This window comes from Pteronotus mesoamericanus, unplaced genomic scaffold (genome assembly GCF_021234165.1).
Source record: "Pteronotus mesoamericanus isolate MK-2021 breed Mesoamerican mustached bat unplaced genomic scaffold, CSHL_Meso_final scaffold_174, whole genome shotgun sequence".
Lineage (NCBI taxonomy): Eukaryota > Metazoa > Chordata > Mammalia > Chiroptera > Mormoopidae > Pteronotus > Pteronotus mesoamericanus.
The window spans coordinates 40185309-40201571 of record NW_026555309.1 but is presented as its reverse complement, the minus strand read 5'-3'; the positions used below and the strand labels follow the sequence as shown (position 1 = coordinate 40201571).

At 45.7% G+C, this 16263-nt stretch overlaps 1 protein-coding gene across 2 annotated transcripts in view; it reads left to right on the top strand.

The window, feature by feature from the left end:
- Positions 1–16263, top strand: part of ASAP1 (ArfGAP with SH3 domain, ankyrin repeat and PH domain 1) — a 231886-nt gene that overhangs the window by 133703 nt on the left and 81920 nt on the right. For both annotated transcript variants that reach the window (XM_054590497.1, XM_054590496.1), the window contains exons 4-5: positions 11372–11446; positions 11952–12001. In XM_054590497.1, the coding sequence (XP_054446472.1) occupies positions 11372–11446; positions 11952–12001 (125 nt within the window). The remainder of the gene's footprint in view (positions 1–11371; positions 11447–11951; positions 12002–16263) is intronic.

Sequence of the window (16263 nt, the reverse complement as noted above, 5' to 3'; positions counted from 1 at the left end):
GCCGTCATGTCCCGACATGCTTCACTGCCTGGTCATACTGTGGGACCGTCCACGAAATGAGACCCGTCCTTGTGGGTGGAGGGTGGGGAAGAGGGAGGCTTTCTTTTTCCCTCCTGTTAGAAACTTTGCACATGCTCAACATGAAAACATCAGGAATATGGAATAAATTCAATAAGAAAATAAAGATCATCATATAATTCTAACTTCCAACTTAATACCAATATAGTATATCCTTTGAAACAATTTTATACATTTGTACACGGGACACTGTGTACATATATATCACCCAAGTCCACAGTCTCTTATTCAAAACCCGAGAGGTCAGATGTGTGTCAAAGTTCGGGATTCTCCCGGTTTCAGAAGGGAGAGACAAAGCAAAGTGTGTGACACCCCCAGTGACTTCTTCGGCAGGTCCTCCTAGGTGAGCAGTTTTACCTCTGCAGGGAAAGATGTGAGTATTTACACAAAATGGGATAAATAGAGACTCTGGGGAGCCCCACCTCAATCCAGATGAGAGCTTCCCACCGAATGACTTCAGATCCGGTCAAGTCTTGCTGCTAAATAAGTTTGTTGTTGTTGTTGTTGTTTAAATGCATGTATTATACATATGTCTGTAGCCTCCCATCAACCCTGCCAGGTAGCAGCTGCAGTTACTCTCACTGCACGGCTGACGACACCGAGCCGGAGCGCTGAGCCGCCCTCAGGGCTGGCGTCCATGCCGCGCGGTCTGCTCTGCAGTCCGTGCCTTTCAGCAGCACCACGGACCGCCTCTCGATGAGTATGACTGCACCGCCTTTTGTGGACAGCATACATAAAGTATTTAATTTATTTAAGTAAAAAGTATTGATTTACATAACAGCAAGTGAAACAGTGGCACAGATGTTGCACGAATCAGGCAAACATGGCTCTGGAGTCATTACCGGCCTTCTGTCTGCATGATCTTGGTCCCAGGAGCCTCCAGAGCACCTTCTCCAGGCCCAGATCTGGAGGCGCATCTCTGACCCCTCCACCCTCCCTGGAGTCCCCACTTCCCATCCCAGCCTTAGCCTCCCACCTGGGTCCTACCGTCCCCCCGCCGCCTGCTGCAGATGGACTATTCTGCCTTGACTGATACTGGATTCTTCTGCAGATTGTTCCCTCGGGCCTCTCCTCACCTGCATTCTCCGGAGCCCTCAGGCAAGGCCACCCACTCCGGACCCAGACTCCAGGGCAGAACCACTGCCCAGCAGGGCGCTGCTTTCTGGGCTATAAGCCAGCTGTGGGCGTTAGTCCTGGCCACCCGGCCAGACATGCACAGTGGCCAGTCTGGACCCAGTACTTTTGGCTTCCTGTTGCCTGGGAATAGGAGTTTCAGAGTGTGAGGTGCCTTTTCCTAAAGGTTTTCTTGGAAACGCTAATCTCACACCTTGTTTTGGACGAGAGCTCTGGATTGAGAAGCACTTCGTGTTACCCTTGGGGGTTGACAGTGCACATTTGTATGTCAAAGGCGCGACGACATCCCTACGATAGGGAGACCAGTCCAGTGCAAAGACCTTTCCTAACTTACCTGGTCCTTGTTGTATAAGAAGCATTCATTCACTCCTCATGGAACCACTTCGGGAAATGCTGAGTTAGGTGGTTTGCTGGACCAGGTGATCCACTTCATTTCTTTTTTTGTTTTCATTTTACTCCATTTCATGGCTACACTTCTAGAATGTATTTCTTATTTACCTTTCAATATGGGATTTCTGATATTTAGGCTAGTTGTTTCTTTACACTTGGCCTCTTTATTTTTTATTATATCCTTTGGCGCCTTTCGGTTTAAACATGAAGAAATGGCCTAGTCATTCAGCCTGGAACGAGCCACTTATTGCATCTTCCACTAAAAATAATGGGCCCTCTTCTTGACTAATTGCCCAGCTGTGTTAAGCAATTGGCAGGTCAAAGAGTGGCAGAAATCCCGTGACTTTGAAGTCAGATACAGCTGAGTTCACATCTCTGCTCCACCATTTCCCAAGCTGGGTCACCAGAGGCAGGGCCATTCATTCACTCACTCACTCACTCACTCTCTCACTCATTCATTCATCCAGAAAACAAGGATGTCCAGGGAAGGCCTCAGGGGAGAGAGACCCTTGGGCTGAGCCACAGGTAATTAGTAGATGCTTATGAAACTATTCTCTTGGTCTTTTAGACTTTTTTTTTTTTTAATAGAAACACTAAACAACGTTAAGCATTCGTTCATAACGCTTGATATGTAGAGACTGAGGTGAAAGTCTTTTCTTTGGAATTCTGGCCTTGACTCAGCCCGTGTTTACTGCGGGTTCACTCCGTTCCAGGCCCTGTGCTGACCTTGACTGTCCCATCCCGTCTGAGAGGCTGCTTGTACAGAATATATCTAACAGTTTACACTGACGTGCCCCTTCGTCTTATAGGGGAAGATGGACACATCTGTAGGGCCAAGCTCGTTGCACTTCCTGCTTTTGTTGCCAGCAAGTAGAGAAAACTTACTTGGTTCCCTGGCAGCGGTGGACATCCCGGGCATAGAACCGAAGAAGGTGTTTTTTCTGCAAGGGTGTCCTTGAGATACCTGAACTGGCGGTGGCCACCACAGCCACCATTTAGATAAATTCTTTGAATTCTAAAATTTTCAGTGAGTATCAAGTGCATTGAGCCTTTGAACATGGAGCTGTGAACCAAGCAGAGTAGGGCAGTTCTGGCCAAGGGGGCAGCAGAGGTCTCGGCCTCCTCATCAGTTAAATGAAGACAACATGCCTGCTCCGAAGCCTTGCTGGCCTTCCAGGATCTGGCCAGCCCTCATGCTTGTTGGTTTAATTTAGTAGATTTTAAAATTGTGCTGAGCAAGTGCTTCCTAAGTACACGTTTGTTGTTGTAAAACATACAATGTGTGATGAAGATGTTCAGTGAAGGCAAGGAAAATGTGATTGGATCCCACTAACAGTATGGTTTTGTTCTAGGTGAAACAGCAAATTGTACATGACATGGCATGGAAATGAAATTAAAGGTCTGAAAGTTGATCACAAACTAACTGATTAATCATTTCAACAATAAAGCAATCATAGGGGTCGTGATGTCTTTTTTAAACCACAGTGTAGCTAGTAGGCTTTTTTCCTTCTGCTTTCCCATTTATCTTGGTCTTATAAATCTTAGCTACTCTCCCTTTCTTACAGTCATCCTCAAACGAAATCAGATGCTGCACATAATGCAAAAGAAAATCATGCTTTCATTTCCACTCTTGATGTAGGGAGATGCTGATGAATGTAACCCATCACTGACTTAAAGTGAACTAGGCAAAACAGAATTGCATTATTCTACGTTAAGGAAGTTTTCTCTGTAAAACTTCCAGTAGAACCGTACTTTTCACTTAAATCAGTCTCGTCGGTTCCTGAAGCCTTTGGCACGATGGCATGATCAAGTTTTCGCCTTCCCTTAGTCTGTGCCAGTCTCTCAGAGCCGCCACTCACCTCTGATCTTTCTTCACAGCGGTTACGTCCTAGACCACAGGCAAGTGACTGCCACTTTCTGACTGAGGGTCTTCTCTCAAGGAACTTTGGATGCCCTTAGACTAAGGCAGTGGTGTCCAAACTTGACTTTATATGTGTCCCCTAGGTTGTTGGGCTCTGCCCTCAGAGTGCCTGACTAACTGAGGTAACTGGGTTTGAGATTTCATTTCTACCAGGTCTCCAGGTAGTGCTCACGCTTCCGGGTGAGCGGCCTGAGGACCACACCTGGAGAACCACTAATAACGGCTGTCATTCTGCATAGAGATCCAGAATTTTCTAGCATTATAGAGAAGCTGTACCTTCGTTTCTCCAAATTCACTACCTAATTAATTATTTTTACTTTGCTACATAACATCTGGTTTGTATCATCTATTAACAAATCAAGTCACAAGTTGAATGAGAAATAGGCTGCTGGTTGATTGTATCGCCCTCTTGTGTTTGTGTGTCATATTTCTTTTAATAACTTTCAGTACAAAAATACTGCCAATTCATTGTTGAAAACTTAGAAAATACAGGGGGAAAAGACAAATAAAAATCACCCATAACCTTACAATCTACTACTAAGGAGTTGAGATATATCTCTATATGTCCTCTAACCATTTTTCTATTTACATGTTATCTTTTTTATATGTATTTTTTAAATCATAAATTTTTACCAACATTGGGTTCGTACTGTAGCACGATTTTGTAACCCAATTTTCACTCACTTATAAATTTTGAAATTTTTTTTTTAATTTTGTAAAATATCGTAGCCTAATTGGAACCCGGAAGCACAGTGGCCCTGGCTGCAGCTGGAGGGGGTGGGGGGCAGTCCCCGTTCCCAGCAGCCTTCCCCTCCCTCCCACCCGCCCGGGGGTGCCCATCATTCCACCGTAATTTATTTACTCCGTCTCCTATGTTGAACATTTCTATTGTTTCCATTTTTTCTCTGTTTGCAGTAATACTTGAGGGCATCTTTTGAAGTCTGAGCATGTGCTACGATTATAGATGATTCACGTGCCTGCCCTCATTTCTGCATGAATTCACTGTGTAATATTTTTATTTCTCCTTCCTGTGCTATTGTTTGAGCCCGTTAGGAAATGGGCAGAAACTGCTTGTAGCCCAAGGTCCTGCAGTTCTATCAGTCCTGGCTCGGGTCCAGTTAAGAAGCTCACTTTCTTGAGATATTTCAGACTTTGTCAAAAAGGTTGTATTTATATTGTGGCAGAAGTTTTATAAGAGACATTGTGAACTACACCAAAAAATTTAGGATTCTGACAGGAATGATGAAGTGACCCCTTGCGACCTATTTAGAATGGCCAAGACCTCACTGAGGAAGTGACTTGGAGACTAGAAGGCTCTTGACTGATAGCCAGAGGAGGGTGGTCCAGACAGATGGTGAAGCGGAAGAGAGACTAGTGTGGTTGAAGGGTAGCGGGAATGGCCAGAGACTTAAGACAGGGAGCAGGCCAGACCTGAACCAGGTTGGATTTGTATCCAGGTCCGTGGGAAGACTTTGAATGATTTTAACCAGGAGAGTTAAATGTGATCCGATAATCACTTTAAAAGGTCACTCTAACTTCAGAACACAGGAAACAAGAATGGCCTCTGGAGTCAGTAAAAGCCTTAAAAACTGACCGCCCGCTTACTCACTGTTTGACCTTCAGCAAGAGACTTAACCTCTCTGAGCCTGTTTCTTCATTCATCAGGTGAGAGTAAGACCCATCTTACAGAGTGGTTGTGAGTAGTAACATGCATTCAGATAACATGCATTAAACACAGTACCACTTGTCACTTTAATCAGTCAGATTCAGGCTGCTCTGCCTAGATTAGAACATGGTATAATGGGGCATATTATCATGTGGTTTGTAGAGACTTGTGCAGAATGAGGCAGGCGAGCAAGAACTACAAGTCACCAATGGAGAGAATGTTGTGCGATGTGAGGACACTTGGGGGTCCCGTAATCCCCCCCGTCCTCAAAAATCCTTTCCATTATCTGCAGTGCTGTTACTATATTTTTTTCCACCACTACTGCTAGTTTTTCAAGGGTAAAGAAAAATTATTTTAAAAAATCAACCTGGTTATATCTTCTCAAGAGTCTTGTGCCAGGCACTTTGCATGCATAGCGCCCAGGATCTAGAGCTCAGTAGTCCCCTCAGCGGCATACGGAGGAGGTGGGCTTATCATTCCCACTCTATAGGCAAGGAGACGGAGTCTCTCAAATGTCACCCGCTTCATGAGAGTGCTGAGCGCTCCCGCAGCTCCACTTCCCTGGGCAGTGGGTGGTGGTAACTCCAGCTCTCGTCCCTGTTGGATTTGTAAGGGCCCTCAACCTGTGAGCAGTATTCATTGTTTCCCCTTGATGCAAAAGTAACCAAGTAAAATAAGGCTTAATTGAACAGGTCAGTAATCGCTGATGATCGTGTATTCATAGAGGTAGGATATTAGAGTCTTCAGAACATTCTGGTATCTGCAGACAGATAGTGCTGTAGATGGCTCACTGACTTTGGAGTCAAGAGATGGTTTGTGGTCTGACCCCTCCCCTTAACTAGCTGAGTGTGAACAGATTACCTAAGAACACCTTGCAGGTTATGGGGAGCAGCCAGGGGAGCCGCCTGTAAAAGCAGGAGCCCTGTGGTGACTCACTCCCTGATTCTCTCACAGCAGCTTCAGCTAGTTAGGAAGGTGCTAGAACACTCATTTGCAAATTAGGAAACTGAGTCAGCAAGGTTAACAGCAAGCCAGTTGTCCAGGCCTAGGGTGATAAGTGGCCCATGCCTCTGGGTTTCCCAGCTCCTGCCGGAAACACTTTCGTCTGTATCTTAATCCCTGGAAAACGGCCTGATGACCAACAGGGCTCCAGTTCCAGCAGCTTCAGGGTGGTCAGCCGCTCCCTGGGGTGTGAAGGGGTTAACCACTGGACGGCATACCTGATTTATGCCAGGGAAATGTTCTCACTGCTGGGAGCTGGCTCCTTGTTTTAATTGGGTTTTCCAATGTGTTGAGCAAGTCAGCAGATTCACATTAGCTTTACTTTCAGCGAAACCGTCTCAGTCTGTGAAGAGGGAGGAGAGAGAGAACCAACGGCAGCGGGGAGAAAATGTCAGAATTAATGCAGGATGGTGGCAAAGCAAGCCAATTATGTCCTCGCTAATTGAGGCGGTGGCATGGAGGTGTCCTAGAGGTGCCACTGCAGAGCCCTGCTGGTCTCTGCTGCCCTGACACGGCAGGTCACCGCCCCTCTCCCTGGGCTGCAGGGGGCAGCACAGACACACGCCCCCCAGCCCACAGAGGCGACCAGAAAGCACAGGACAGGGTGACCCACGACTGCTTCATGGCTCCTGCATTGGGATCTGGTCAGTGAGTGAACAAAGGAGGCACCTCCCTTAAGAAGCCTTACATTCTAGAGAGGAAAGATGAGTGGTGAGGCAGTCAACAGATAAATGAGGTCCTTTCGTTGTGTGGTAAAGCTACAAAGTCAGGGGTGAAAATCAGGACAGAAGATACGTACGTACGTGCGTGCATGCGTGCGTGCGTATGTGTGTTTATCCATAGAGGAAAACTGTGAAGTCATCACCAAGTCGGGCAGTGTCTATACAATGGTAATGAATAAATGGCTATTTTTATCAAAACCAGTATTAATTATAGTTTATTTGCTTACACAAGTCACTTGTGCATAATGAAAGGATAGACCTCTGTTTTCTCCCAACTGACATATTCCATATTTCTGGTTGAGCTTGATGTCTGTACTCGCAGGAGAAGTAGCCGTCTGTGAGGGAAGAAACAAGCAGCGGTTCGTTTGGAAAGCAGCCGTCCCGGAGTGGTTTTTAATGTGCCGTTGGCTCCATGAGATGGGAATGGATGTCCTTTTTCAAACTTGCTTTTCTACCTCTTGTCAGTGGAGTCCTGTAAAGAACTTGTTAATTCAACCTTATGATGAAAGGAAAGGAAATGGACTATAGCTGAGTAAGGGGAATGGAGCTGATAGAATTTTAGTAAAATAAATGAAAATAACTGTGTGGTAGATTGGAAAGGCTTTTTAATAACCCATTGAAGACAGGAAGGTGCCGCAGGACGCTGCCCTTACTGTCATCGCGTTATGTTGGCCGCATCGCAGCTGTCTGTAGGGGTGCTTTTGTTACACAGCAGTTTGTCGGTCATGCTCAGGCCTTGAGATGTGTTCGTGAAAGAACTAGAGAATTAAAAACAACAACAACAACAACAACAACAACAAACCAGGAAAATCACAGAACCCTCCAGATGTGAAGCTACGTGATTCATCTCTGTCGCTGAGCAACACCTTAAAATGTCGAAGGAATGGGCCCTCCCTTCATTGAGATCCCCAAGGAGGGAGATCCTGCTTTGCGTCTCAATAAGTAATGCCTAGACGTCCTCACCTCTGGAGACTGGCCTGCTTCCCCTTTGCCATCTCTCTGTATCTTTATGATGACAGGTAGTTCCCATTCACTTTTCATTGAAACAGTTGCCTTTGCCAGCTTTTATAAATGAACCTGCTTTTTCCCTGGGAAGTAGGTTGGGAACAGCTTGTAAGTTTTTAAGTTGTTTTCCTGTGGCCATTTCATACAGGCTTGTCACTGGGAAGATTCTGGGATTCATAATACACAGCATTTTGCCTTCTGGGTTTCTTATCAGCCCCTAGGGTATGTGTGTGGATAACCACAAAGAAATTCTTCGTTCTTGGGGTTTTCCAGCAGCGCGCCTGCAGCCCCCCGCCCCCCGCCCCGTGCCCCGTGCCTGGCCGCGATGACAGCATTGAAAGGTTGAGGCGTGTGTCATGTGTTTGCTGTGTGGTCAGTCCATGGCTTTTGAGGGACTTTTTCGTCTAAACAGCCCCCACGTGCGGCGCTAACCACAGAGTTTCATCATTCTTTCATTGTCATTTTTCTCATTCAGCCTTCAGAGCAAGGTGACAATGACATCAGGTGTTTTTTCCCTCCGTTTCACAAAGGACATGCAGCGTTGGTGGCTAAACAGTAAAAATGGTTTAAAATCACTGTCTTTTCATTTTTGTTTTAGAATTTTTACTTTTTTTGAATAAACAATATAATACATGTTACCAAATCTTTCTAAAAATGCAAGAAAATACAGATTAAAAAGCTTCCTTCCTCTTGCCCACCCAGCCTCCAGAGAGACCCAGTATCAGCAGTTTACTCTGTCCTTCCAGAAATAATTTAAGGATGGCATATTTTGTTCTCTTTTTATATAAACCCTTGCACACTGTTGATACTGTTGTACACAGCTTTTACCCCATAACAGCTTGTCTTGGGAGTATTTACAAAATTAGACATAAAGAGCTTTCTCACTTTTATGGCCGTTCAGAACTTCCATAATTCATTAGTCAGTCCCCCGTTGAAAAACAGTGACCTTTCCACCAGTGTGTAAACAGCCCTGTGGAGAAGAACCTTATGCACGTGCTTCTGCATGTCCTTCATTCTACAAATGCCTGTTGAGTCCCCTTCTCTGTGCTAGGCCATGTTCTAAATGCTGGAAATGCAGCAGTGAACATGCAGACCTTACATTCAAAGGACTTGCAATCAAATTGGGGACACAGCAAACCAATAAGGAAACACACACATATGTAAATGGCTAAAGACGGTAAGAATTTTGAAGTAATGCCTCCACAAACAAGAAGAGGTAGGTCCTGGCTCGGTTAGTGGAAGGTGGGGCGGGCACCACCTCGCTTAGCCACCGCCCAGAGGGAGGCCTGGGGCACACGGCATGGCAGGGTGCAGGGGCTTACACCCCAGGAGTGAGGTTGTTGGGGACCCAGAGGCAGGTGTGATTTCATCTATCCATCTAAGGCGAGGATGAGTCCTGTTAGGCTTTTTTTTCCCCAACTTGTACCCAAGACCAGTGTTTTTCAGTCTTTTTTTATTACTACTACCTGCAAACCCTCACCCCAAGGAGCCTGTGTAAAGACATTTTCTTCCTAATTACTTCCCCCAAGAAATTTTAATACCATAGGAATTCTCTGCATCAGTGTATGTACTGTGGCCCTTTGGAAAGCCACAAAGCATCATCATACCTAAGACTCTCTCTCACCGCACTCCCCGAGAGTCGGTGCCCTGGACAGGACACAGACTGAATCTTCGGTCTCTCACTGCTGGCCGGCCAGCCGGCCGGCCTGCCTGCCTGCCAGGCTTTCTCTGTCTGGGTGGTAGTGAAATTGCATGGATAGAATTGTCTTACTAAGAATCCCTTTGTCTTTGAAATGAGAAAGAGTTAGTTGTCTCTGATCAGCCCCTCTGGTGATTTGCACGGGAGAACTTACTCGCGCGTGCAGCTGCGGGGCACAGAGGTCAGGGACGTGGGATGACCTGCGAAGGACAGGAAGCCTGGGTGAGAAGCATAGGAAAGGTTTAGGGAGGAAAGGGGCCAAAGGAAGGTCTCCCTGCCCTGCCCCTCTCTGTTCCCACATTGCCTTTCTCTTGTTTAACATCCCACAGGATTTTACAAATGAGCAGGTAGTCAACACTTTTCACGTACTCATTCTGTCTTCACAGCAGCCATCAGGAGAGGTTAGAATATCCTCACGTTAGAGATGTGGTTAAGAGGGTCACACACAAAGCTGGCGCGCGTCAGCGCTGGCTCTTCTCACACCACTGTCTTCCGCCGCCTCTCATACAACTCATGATGTCACAGCACGACGGAGCCTTTGCTGGTGCCCACTGACTGCGCTTGTCCCTGGGATGCGAGCTCTGAAGGCAACAGTGGTGTTCTATTTGTCTTTGCCTCCCCAGCCCCTAGTACAGAGGGTGTCAAAGAATAGGTACTTGGTAACGGATGGATGGGTGGCTGGCTGGCTGGCTGGACAGACAGACAAATGATGCTTACACATAAGTAAAATTATTTCTTCAGTAAGGGAAACCAGCAACCTCTCCATCTCTACGAGTGGCTGCAGCCTTGGTGTCAGGCTGCTAAAACTGATTTCATCAAGATACAGCAGGTCCTCGAGTAACAGCAACATTGACTCTGTCAACCACGTTTCGCTCTGCTGCTGAGGAGATGCCGTGGGAACTTAATTCGTGTTGATATCAGTTAGCCTGTGGTGTAATTGGTTTCGTTGTCTCACACCCCTTAAAGTCACAGAACCTACCAACGATGCTGAGCGAGGACTTTACTATAGGGGTCTCCCTGAATACAAACTATACTGTACAGTCTTCTCAGTCCCGGTGTTGCTGACTCCTATGCATCCTCCCGTGTTTTCCCAGCCGCCGTGCTCTCCACTGGGTAGCAGCTTCCTCTCTGTCCTCTGTAGACTCCTGTCTCTACCTTCTTAAAGTCAAAGCAACCCAGGCCACTGGCTCAGAGCTGTGAAAAAGCCTGCACCCCGGCAGTGGGTGGCACTTCCTAAATACCTGTCTTTTTCGTGAACCCTCGGCACTGAGGATGCAGTGGTGAGCGGGACGGCCCAGGTGCTGCCTCACCGAGCTGGCGTTCTGGGCGGGGAAACTAGATACACATATAAACCAACCGGACAACGTTAGACCTGATAAATGCCATGAAAGAATATAAAAAGGAAAATTAAAATGGAAAAGAAAAGAATATAAAAAGGAAGTGGTAAACACCAGTTGTGCACCCTCCTCTTTACTCTGACTGAGGCATGTGAAGAAAAGTCAAATTTAAATCAGAAACCAGGAACAGTACTGTGTTCAGAGCCCAGGCCCTGGGGCCGCGCTGTAGAGTGGGGCCAGGGATGCCACCTGGCCTGGGCTCGGGCGGGGGTGGGGAGGTAGTGTCCCTCCCGAGGGTGGAGTGGGTGAGGCCCTGAAGCCTGGTGTGTGGGAAATGCTCAGTCTGCATTAGCTGGTCGCACTGCTGCATGTACATGTTCTCCTCTAACCATCTTGCACCTTTGCTTTGTTTTTCAGCTCCAGGGTCTGAACCACAATGTGATCTTCACTTTGGACTCCTTGTTAAAGGGAGACCTGAAGGGAGTCAAGGGTGTAAGTGTTCAGAAATTTGATTTTCACTGTAACTTGAAAGGTTTGATTTTTTTTTTCCTTTTGGTCTTTTGAGATCATAGTGGTACTTGTGTTTGAAAGGCACTCTGAACCCTTTTAGCATCAAAAATGTTGGCAAATGATCACTGGAAAAGATGTCCCACTTCACACAATGTTATTGACTGGGGAACAAGATGAGACACTTTGAGGAAGGTGGGCAGCCTAGGTGGGTGGGGCGGAGCCTGCCCCTGGGTCTCGGCTCCGTCACGGGGGCACCCCGTCGCTCCAGTTGGGTCCCGCTTCACCAGTGTGACTAGGACACCCGCACTTCCAACTCTCTCAGACCCCTCATCTGCGGTAATAATGGTGTGGGGTGTGCAAGTGTCTTGTATAAAGTTTCAAGAGTGCTATAAAGGAAAACATTTTTGCTACCATGTTACTTGAAAATTATTTACTCGCCTTTAAACAACAGTACATTGAATTTCAATTTCATTTTCTTTTTTCTAAGGATCTTAAGAAACCATTCGACAAAGCTTGGAAAGATTATGAGACGAAGTTGTAAGTTTTTTTTGTTTGGTTTGGGTTTTTGTTTTTGTTTTTTTTTAATATTGTTGTGAGTTTCCTAAGAAAAAGAATGACTGGGAAAAGAACAGAGCCCTTAACTTGCATGTTGTGGATGATGGATTGTTTAGTACGTGCTCGTGAGGGCTGAGAGGCTCGCCTGCCTGGGGGGTTGTTGTGAGTGCTTGTGGGGGGGGCGGTCGCACACACAAAGCGCTTGGTGTGGCCTGACACATCTCCATGCTGTGCGGATCTTAACACGTTTCTTTATTATTATTATTCCAAGACAGTTGTAACACCCGGCTGTGGGGTGAGATGGGAGGAGAAATGTATTTTAAAGCATTTAATAAAAATCTTGGCTGAAAACTCTGTAACTATAAACATAAGAGAATAAAGGCACTTCTGTAGGCGGCAGTAACAGCAAAATGAAAACACAAGGAAAAGAAAAATTCAGGATTAAATATTTTTCTCCCAAACTGCTTTCATAATTGCTTACGTAATAAGTGCATTGTTGGAGACTTGCTGTCTTAGAGATACTTTTGTGCATTGACAGTTATAAATGCAGCTGAGAACAAAAAGACTCTTAAAATGGTCAACTAATGTAGATGAGCGCTGTGGGCCAGCTCATCTCTTTTCTCTGAAAGTGGGTCGTGAACGCACATATGTGACTAAGTACCGCCCTGCCCAGCGGCAACTGCATGCACTTGACACATAGAACTAAGTACTTATGAAGAGGGCAGAGGTTCACGAAACAGGGAGAAAAACATTTTGCTGTAGACTTGTTGCGGAATTTATCTCCTCTGTAGGACATAAGAACAATAAAACAAGATATGTGCTTTGTCAGCTAAAGTGCTACAAATATTGGTGGTACAACTGTATTTATATAAAAATCTATGTGTTGTTTGAAGACCTTGAAGTGTCTGGTGGTCAGTATTGTGAATATCACAGAACATAAAGTGTTCTAAAACGATCCAGGTGCCATTCACAATACCTCTGTCAAACGATACGTGGGCTTGTCTGTTCACTTGTCTGTATTGTCCTCTAGAATCTAAACGTGGTGAGGACTCTGACCATGGGGTCCCTGTGTGCAGTGTTGATCCCCCAGTGCCTGCCAGGGTCATTGGCTTGTAGTTGGCGCACAGGGAATATTTACTGAATAGTGAGTTGAGTGGGTTGTGATTTTAGAACCTCATCAGGAAGATTTGCATTTTGGCTTTGTTTTTTAACAAATCCCTGTCAACCAATCATTTTCCCAAGATAGGCCTCATTCTCACTGATGTATAGTGGTACAGGAAGAAAAGAACCAAACACTCTACTTGATGAAGTAAGGCTCATTTGATTATGAGTTCCAGAAAACTAAAAGACTTGCTGCAAAAAAAGTTATGTTAGCTTTGGTAGCCGACGAGGCTGGCTGCTTACTGTGGTCTTCCATTGAGAGCGCCAGAAGCAGCGAGATGTCATGGTTAACGTCGCAGACTTGGGGCTGTGAACTGCGTGAAAATCTTAACCTTGGTGATCCTCACTTATAAAATAATATAAAAATTACCTACTTTTCAAAGTTTTTGTGAGGACAAGGTAAGGTGGTGTGTTGAAGCAGTTGTCATAGTTGTCTAGCATAGGGTGGGCGCTTAATGTTTGTTAGTTTTTTTAATAATCAAATATTTTCTCAATACATTTACTTAAAATTTCAAGTAGTATTTGTATTAGTTACAACTTTCTCTGACTGCATATAATAGAAATCCCAAAACACAATGGCTTCAACACGGAGTTGAATATAAAGCATTCTAGGGTCGACCGAGCAGCTTTCGTAGCACTTCACACATGACATAGGCGCTTGTGTGGCGCTTCTGTATTGTCCTCAGAATCTAAACTCGGTGAGTTTCTGCTGCACCTAACGATACAGGGTTCTTGTTCTGCAGATGAACAAGAGTGACTACTAAGTAGGCAAGCAGCAGGCTTCTAATGGGAATACTCTGCCCACCCCTCCCTACCTCCTGGCTTTCATTTTCCCACGTTCACCCGTTCCGGGTTTATCTCTGCGTCCTCAGTGTCCTCTGGCGGTCCTTCCTTGGCTCAGCTTAGAGTCATGGCTGCCGTGGGGGAGCGTGTGGCCTCTAGCGCAGACCCCCTCTTCGCTTTCCTGCCACCCAGACCTCCAGTATGACAGAACACAACAGTTGTGCTTAAACCAGTGTTGACATTTTTGTGAGCATCAGTAGTCACTGTCGCCCAGGCTAGTGTGGCTCAGTGGATTGAGCACTGGCCTGTGAACCGAAAGGTTGCTGGTTCGATTCCCTGTCAGGGCACATGCCAGGGTTGCAGGCCAGGACCAGATCCTTAGTTGGGGCTGTGCAAGATATAGCGACCACTGCGCCTCTCTCTTGATGTTTCTCTCCCTCTCTTTCCCCTCCCTTCCCCCGTCAGTTTCTTCCTTTCTCTCCTGGATACCTCCTGCCAGAGCTCTAGATCAGAGAGGGGCTGTCATCTGAGCCGCCCTGAGCGGAAGGCCTCCTCCTTCCTCTCCCCCAGGGGAGTCCCGTTTTGCCGGCACACCCCTCCCGGCCTTTCCAGGGAATGGCTGCCAGGGAGGTAACATTTTCAGGCACGCCCCAAACTGTCTTCACTCCACTGATGTATAATCATAATTTTATAACCATTTTCTTTCAGGATGTCGAGAGCATCACTCCATTGTAGATCATGAAAATATCTCATGTGTCTCTATTTCTCTTTTTTTTCTATGATGTGGAATCTGTGGGGGCGGGGGATTGGGAAGTATTTGCAGTTAGAAAATGTTGAGGTCTTCTTTTTATAAAAGGTTTTTACAGAGTTTCTTCATGCACCGTGGTGTGCGCATTGACCATCTATTTGCAATTTTTAGTTCTTCAGTTCTGAAAACTTTTTCCTATCGTTCCTCTCCTCTGCTTTTATTTTCTCATTCTTTTAAAACTCCTCTCATATGGTATTGGACTTTCTGCATTGTTCTTGTAATTCTCTTCTCTTTTCCGTTCTGTTTGTGGTATAGTTTAGGTTATTCCTTCAGCCTTTCCTTCCCACTGTTTCAGTTGCCGTTTTTATGCTATCATATTTTAAATTTCTAAAAGCTCTTGCTCAGTTAGCTGGGTTTTATGTGGTTGTTTGGCTTGGTTTGGTTGTGTGTTTTTTAGTTTTGGGGTTTTTTTTACCTTTTAATAGTTTCTTTTTTCGTTTCATAGATGGATTATTTTAGGTCTCTGAGGATTTGGTTACATTTTACGACATTTTTTCTGTTCCCTATTACCTCTGGTTCTTTTCACTACCATTCCTCACATTTTTTATTTTGATCTCTCACTTTCATTTTGGAGCCTTCAATTATCTTATAATCCTTGGCTGCCTATCCACACTTCAGAGCAAGGCTCCCAAACGTGGATTGACAGCTCATATGCATCAGCAGGACTTGTCAGGAAAGCAGTGAACTGCCCTTACAGGTTTTAAGTTTTAGGATGTCCAGGCAGCTTTTCTATCAGGGGTATTCTAAATGTCAGATCTACAGGCCTGTCTTCTGGGACCATTCAGTTCCCTCAGCCCCCTGTCTAGTGACTGTATATGATAACTTTCTGGAAGCTACACAGGCCAGGGAGGCAAGGAGCCTATCATTTGGGGAGCAAACGTCCTCTTTTTTGGCTTGCTCTTTCATTCACTCATAGAATGCTTGCATCTGTTTTTGTCTCCAGTTCTTGTCTTTGGCACATTATACCTTTTGAATGACTTTGCTATTGTGTAGTGGGATTGCTGAACAAAGGAGAAATAAACACGTGTGATCAAGTCACCGTGTTAACTCAGGAGTCTGTTACTACTATGAAGTCATGCCTGCCCCTGATGTTTTTTCTCAAGTGTTTATAGCTTCCTGCTTCTTCTCCCACCCACGCCAGCGGGGAGAGAGCTGAGGTTTATTTTCTTTCTGCTAAAATCCTTCCCACCGCGCCTGTGTGACTGCCAAGGTGGCAGGATGGGAGCCCTGCTTCCATACAGCGTCAGGGTATTAGTGTGACTCCCAGCCGGGATTGTAATGGGTTTTCCGTTGACTGGGTTGACGGGTTGCTTTTCCACTGTTTGTATATAGGCAAGGATCTTGGCTTTCTTTGGTGTTGATTTTCCAGTACCACAATTTAAAAGAAGACTTGAATGCGAAGTCCTTTAGTCTTTGCATTCACAAGGAGAAATTACAGGCTGCTTCGGAAATGAGAAGTCTGTTTTCATGTTAAGTGGATTTTTGGAAAGAG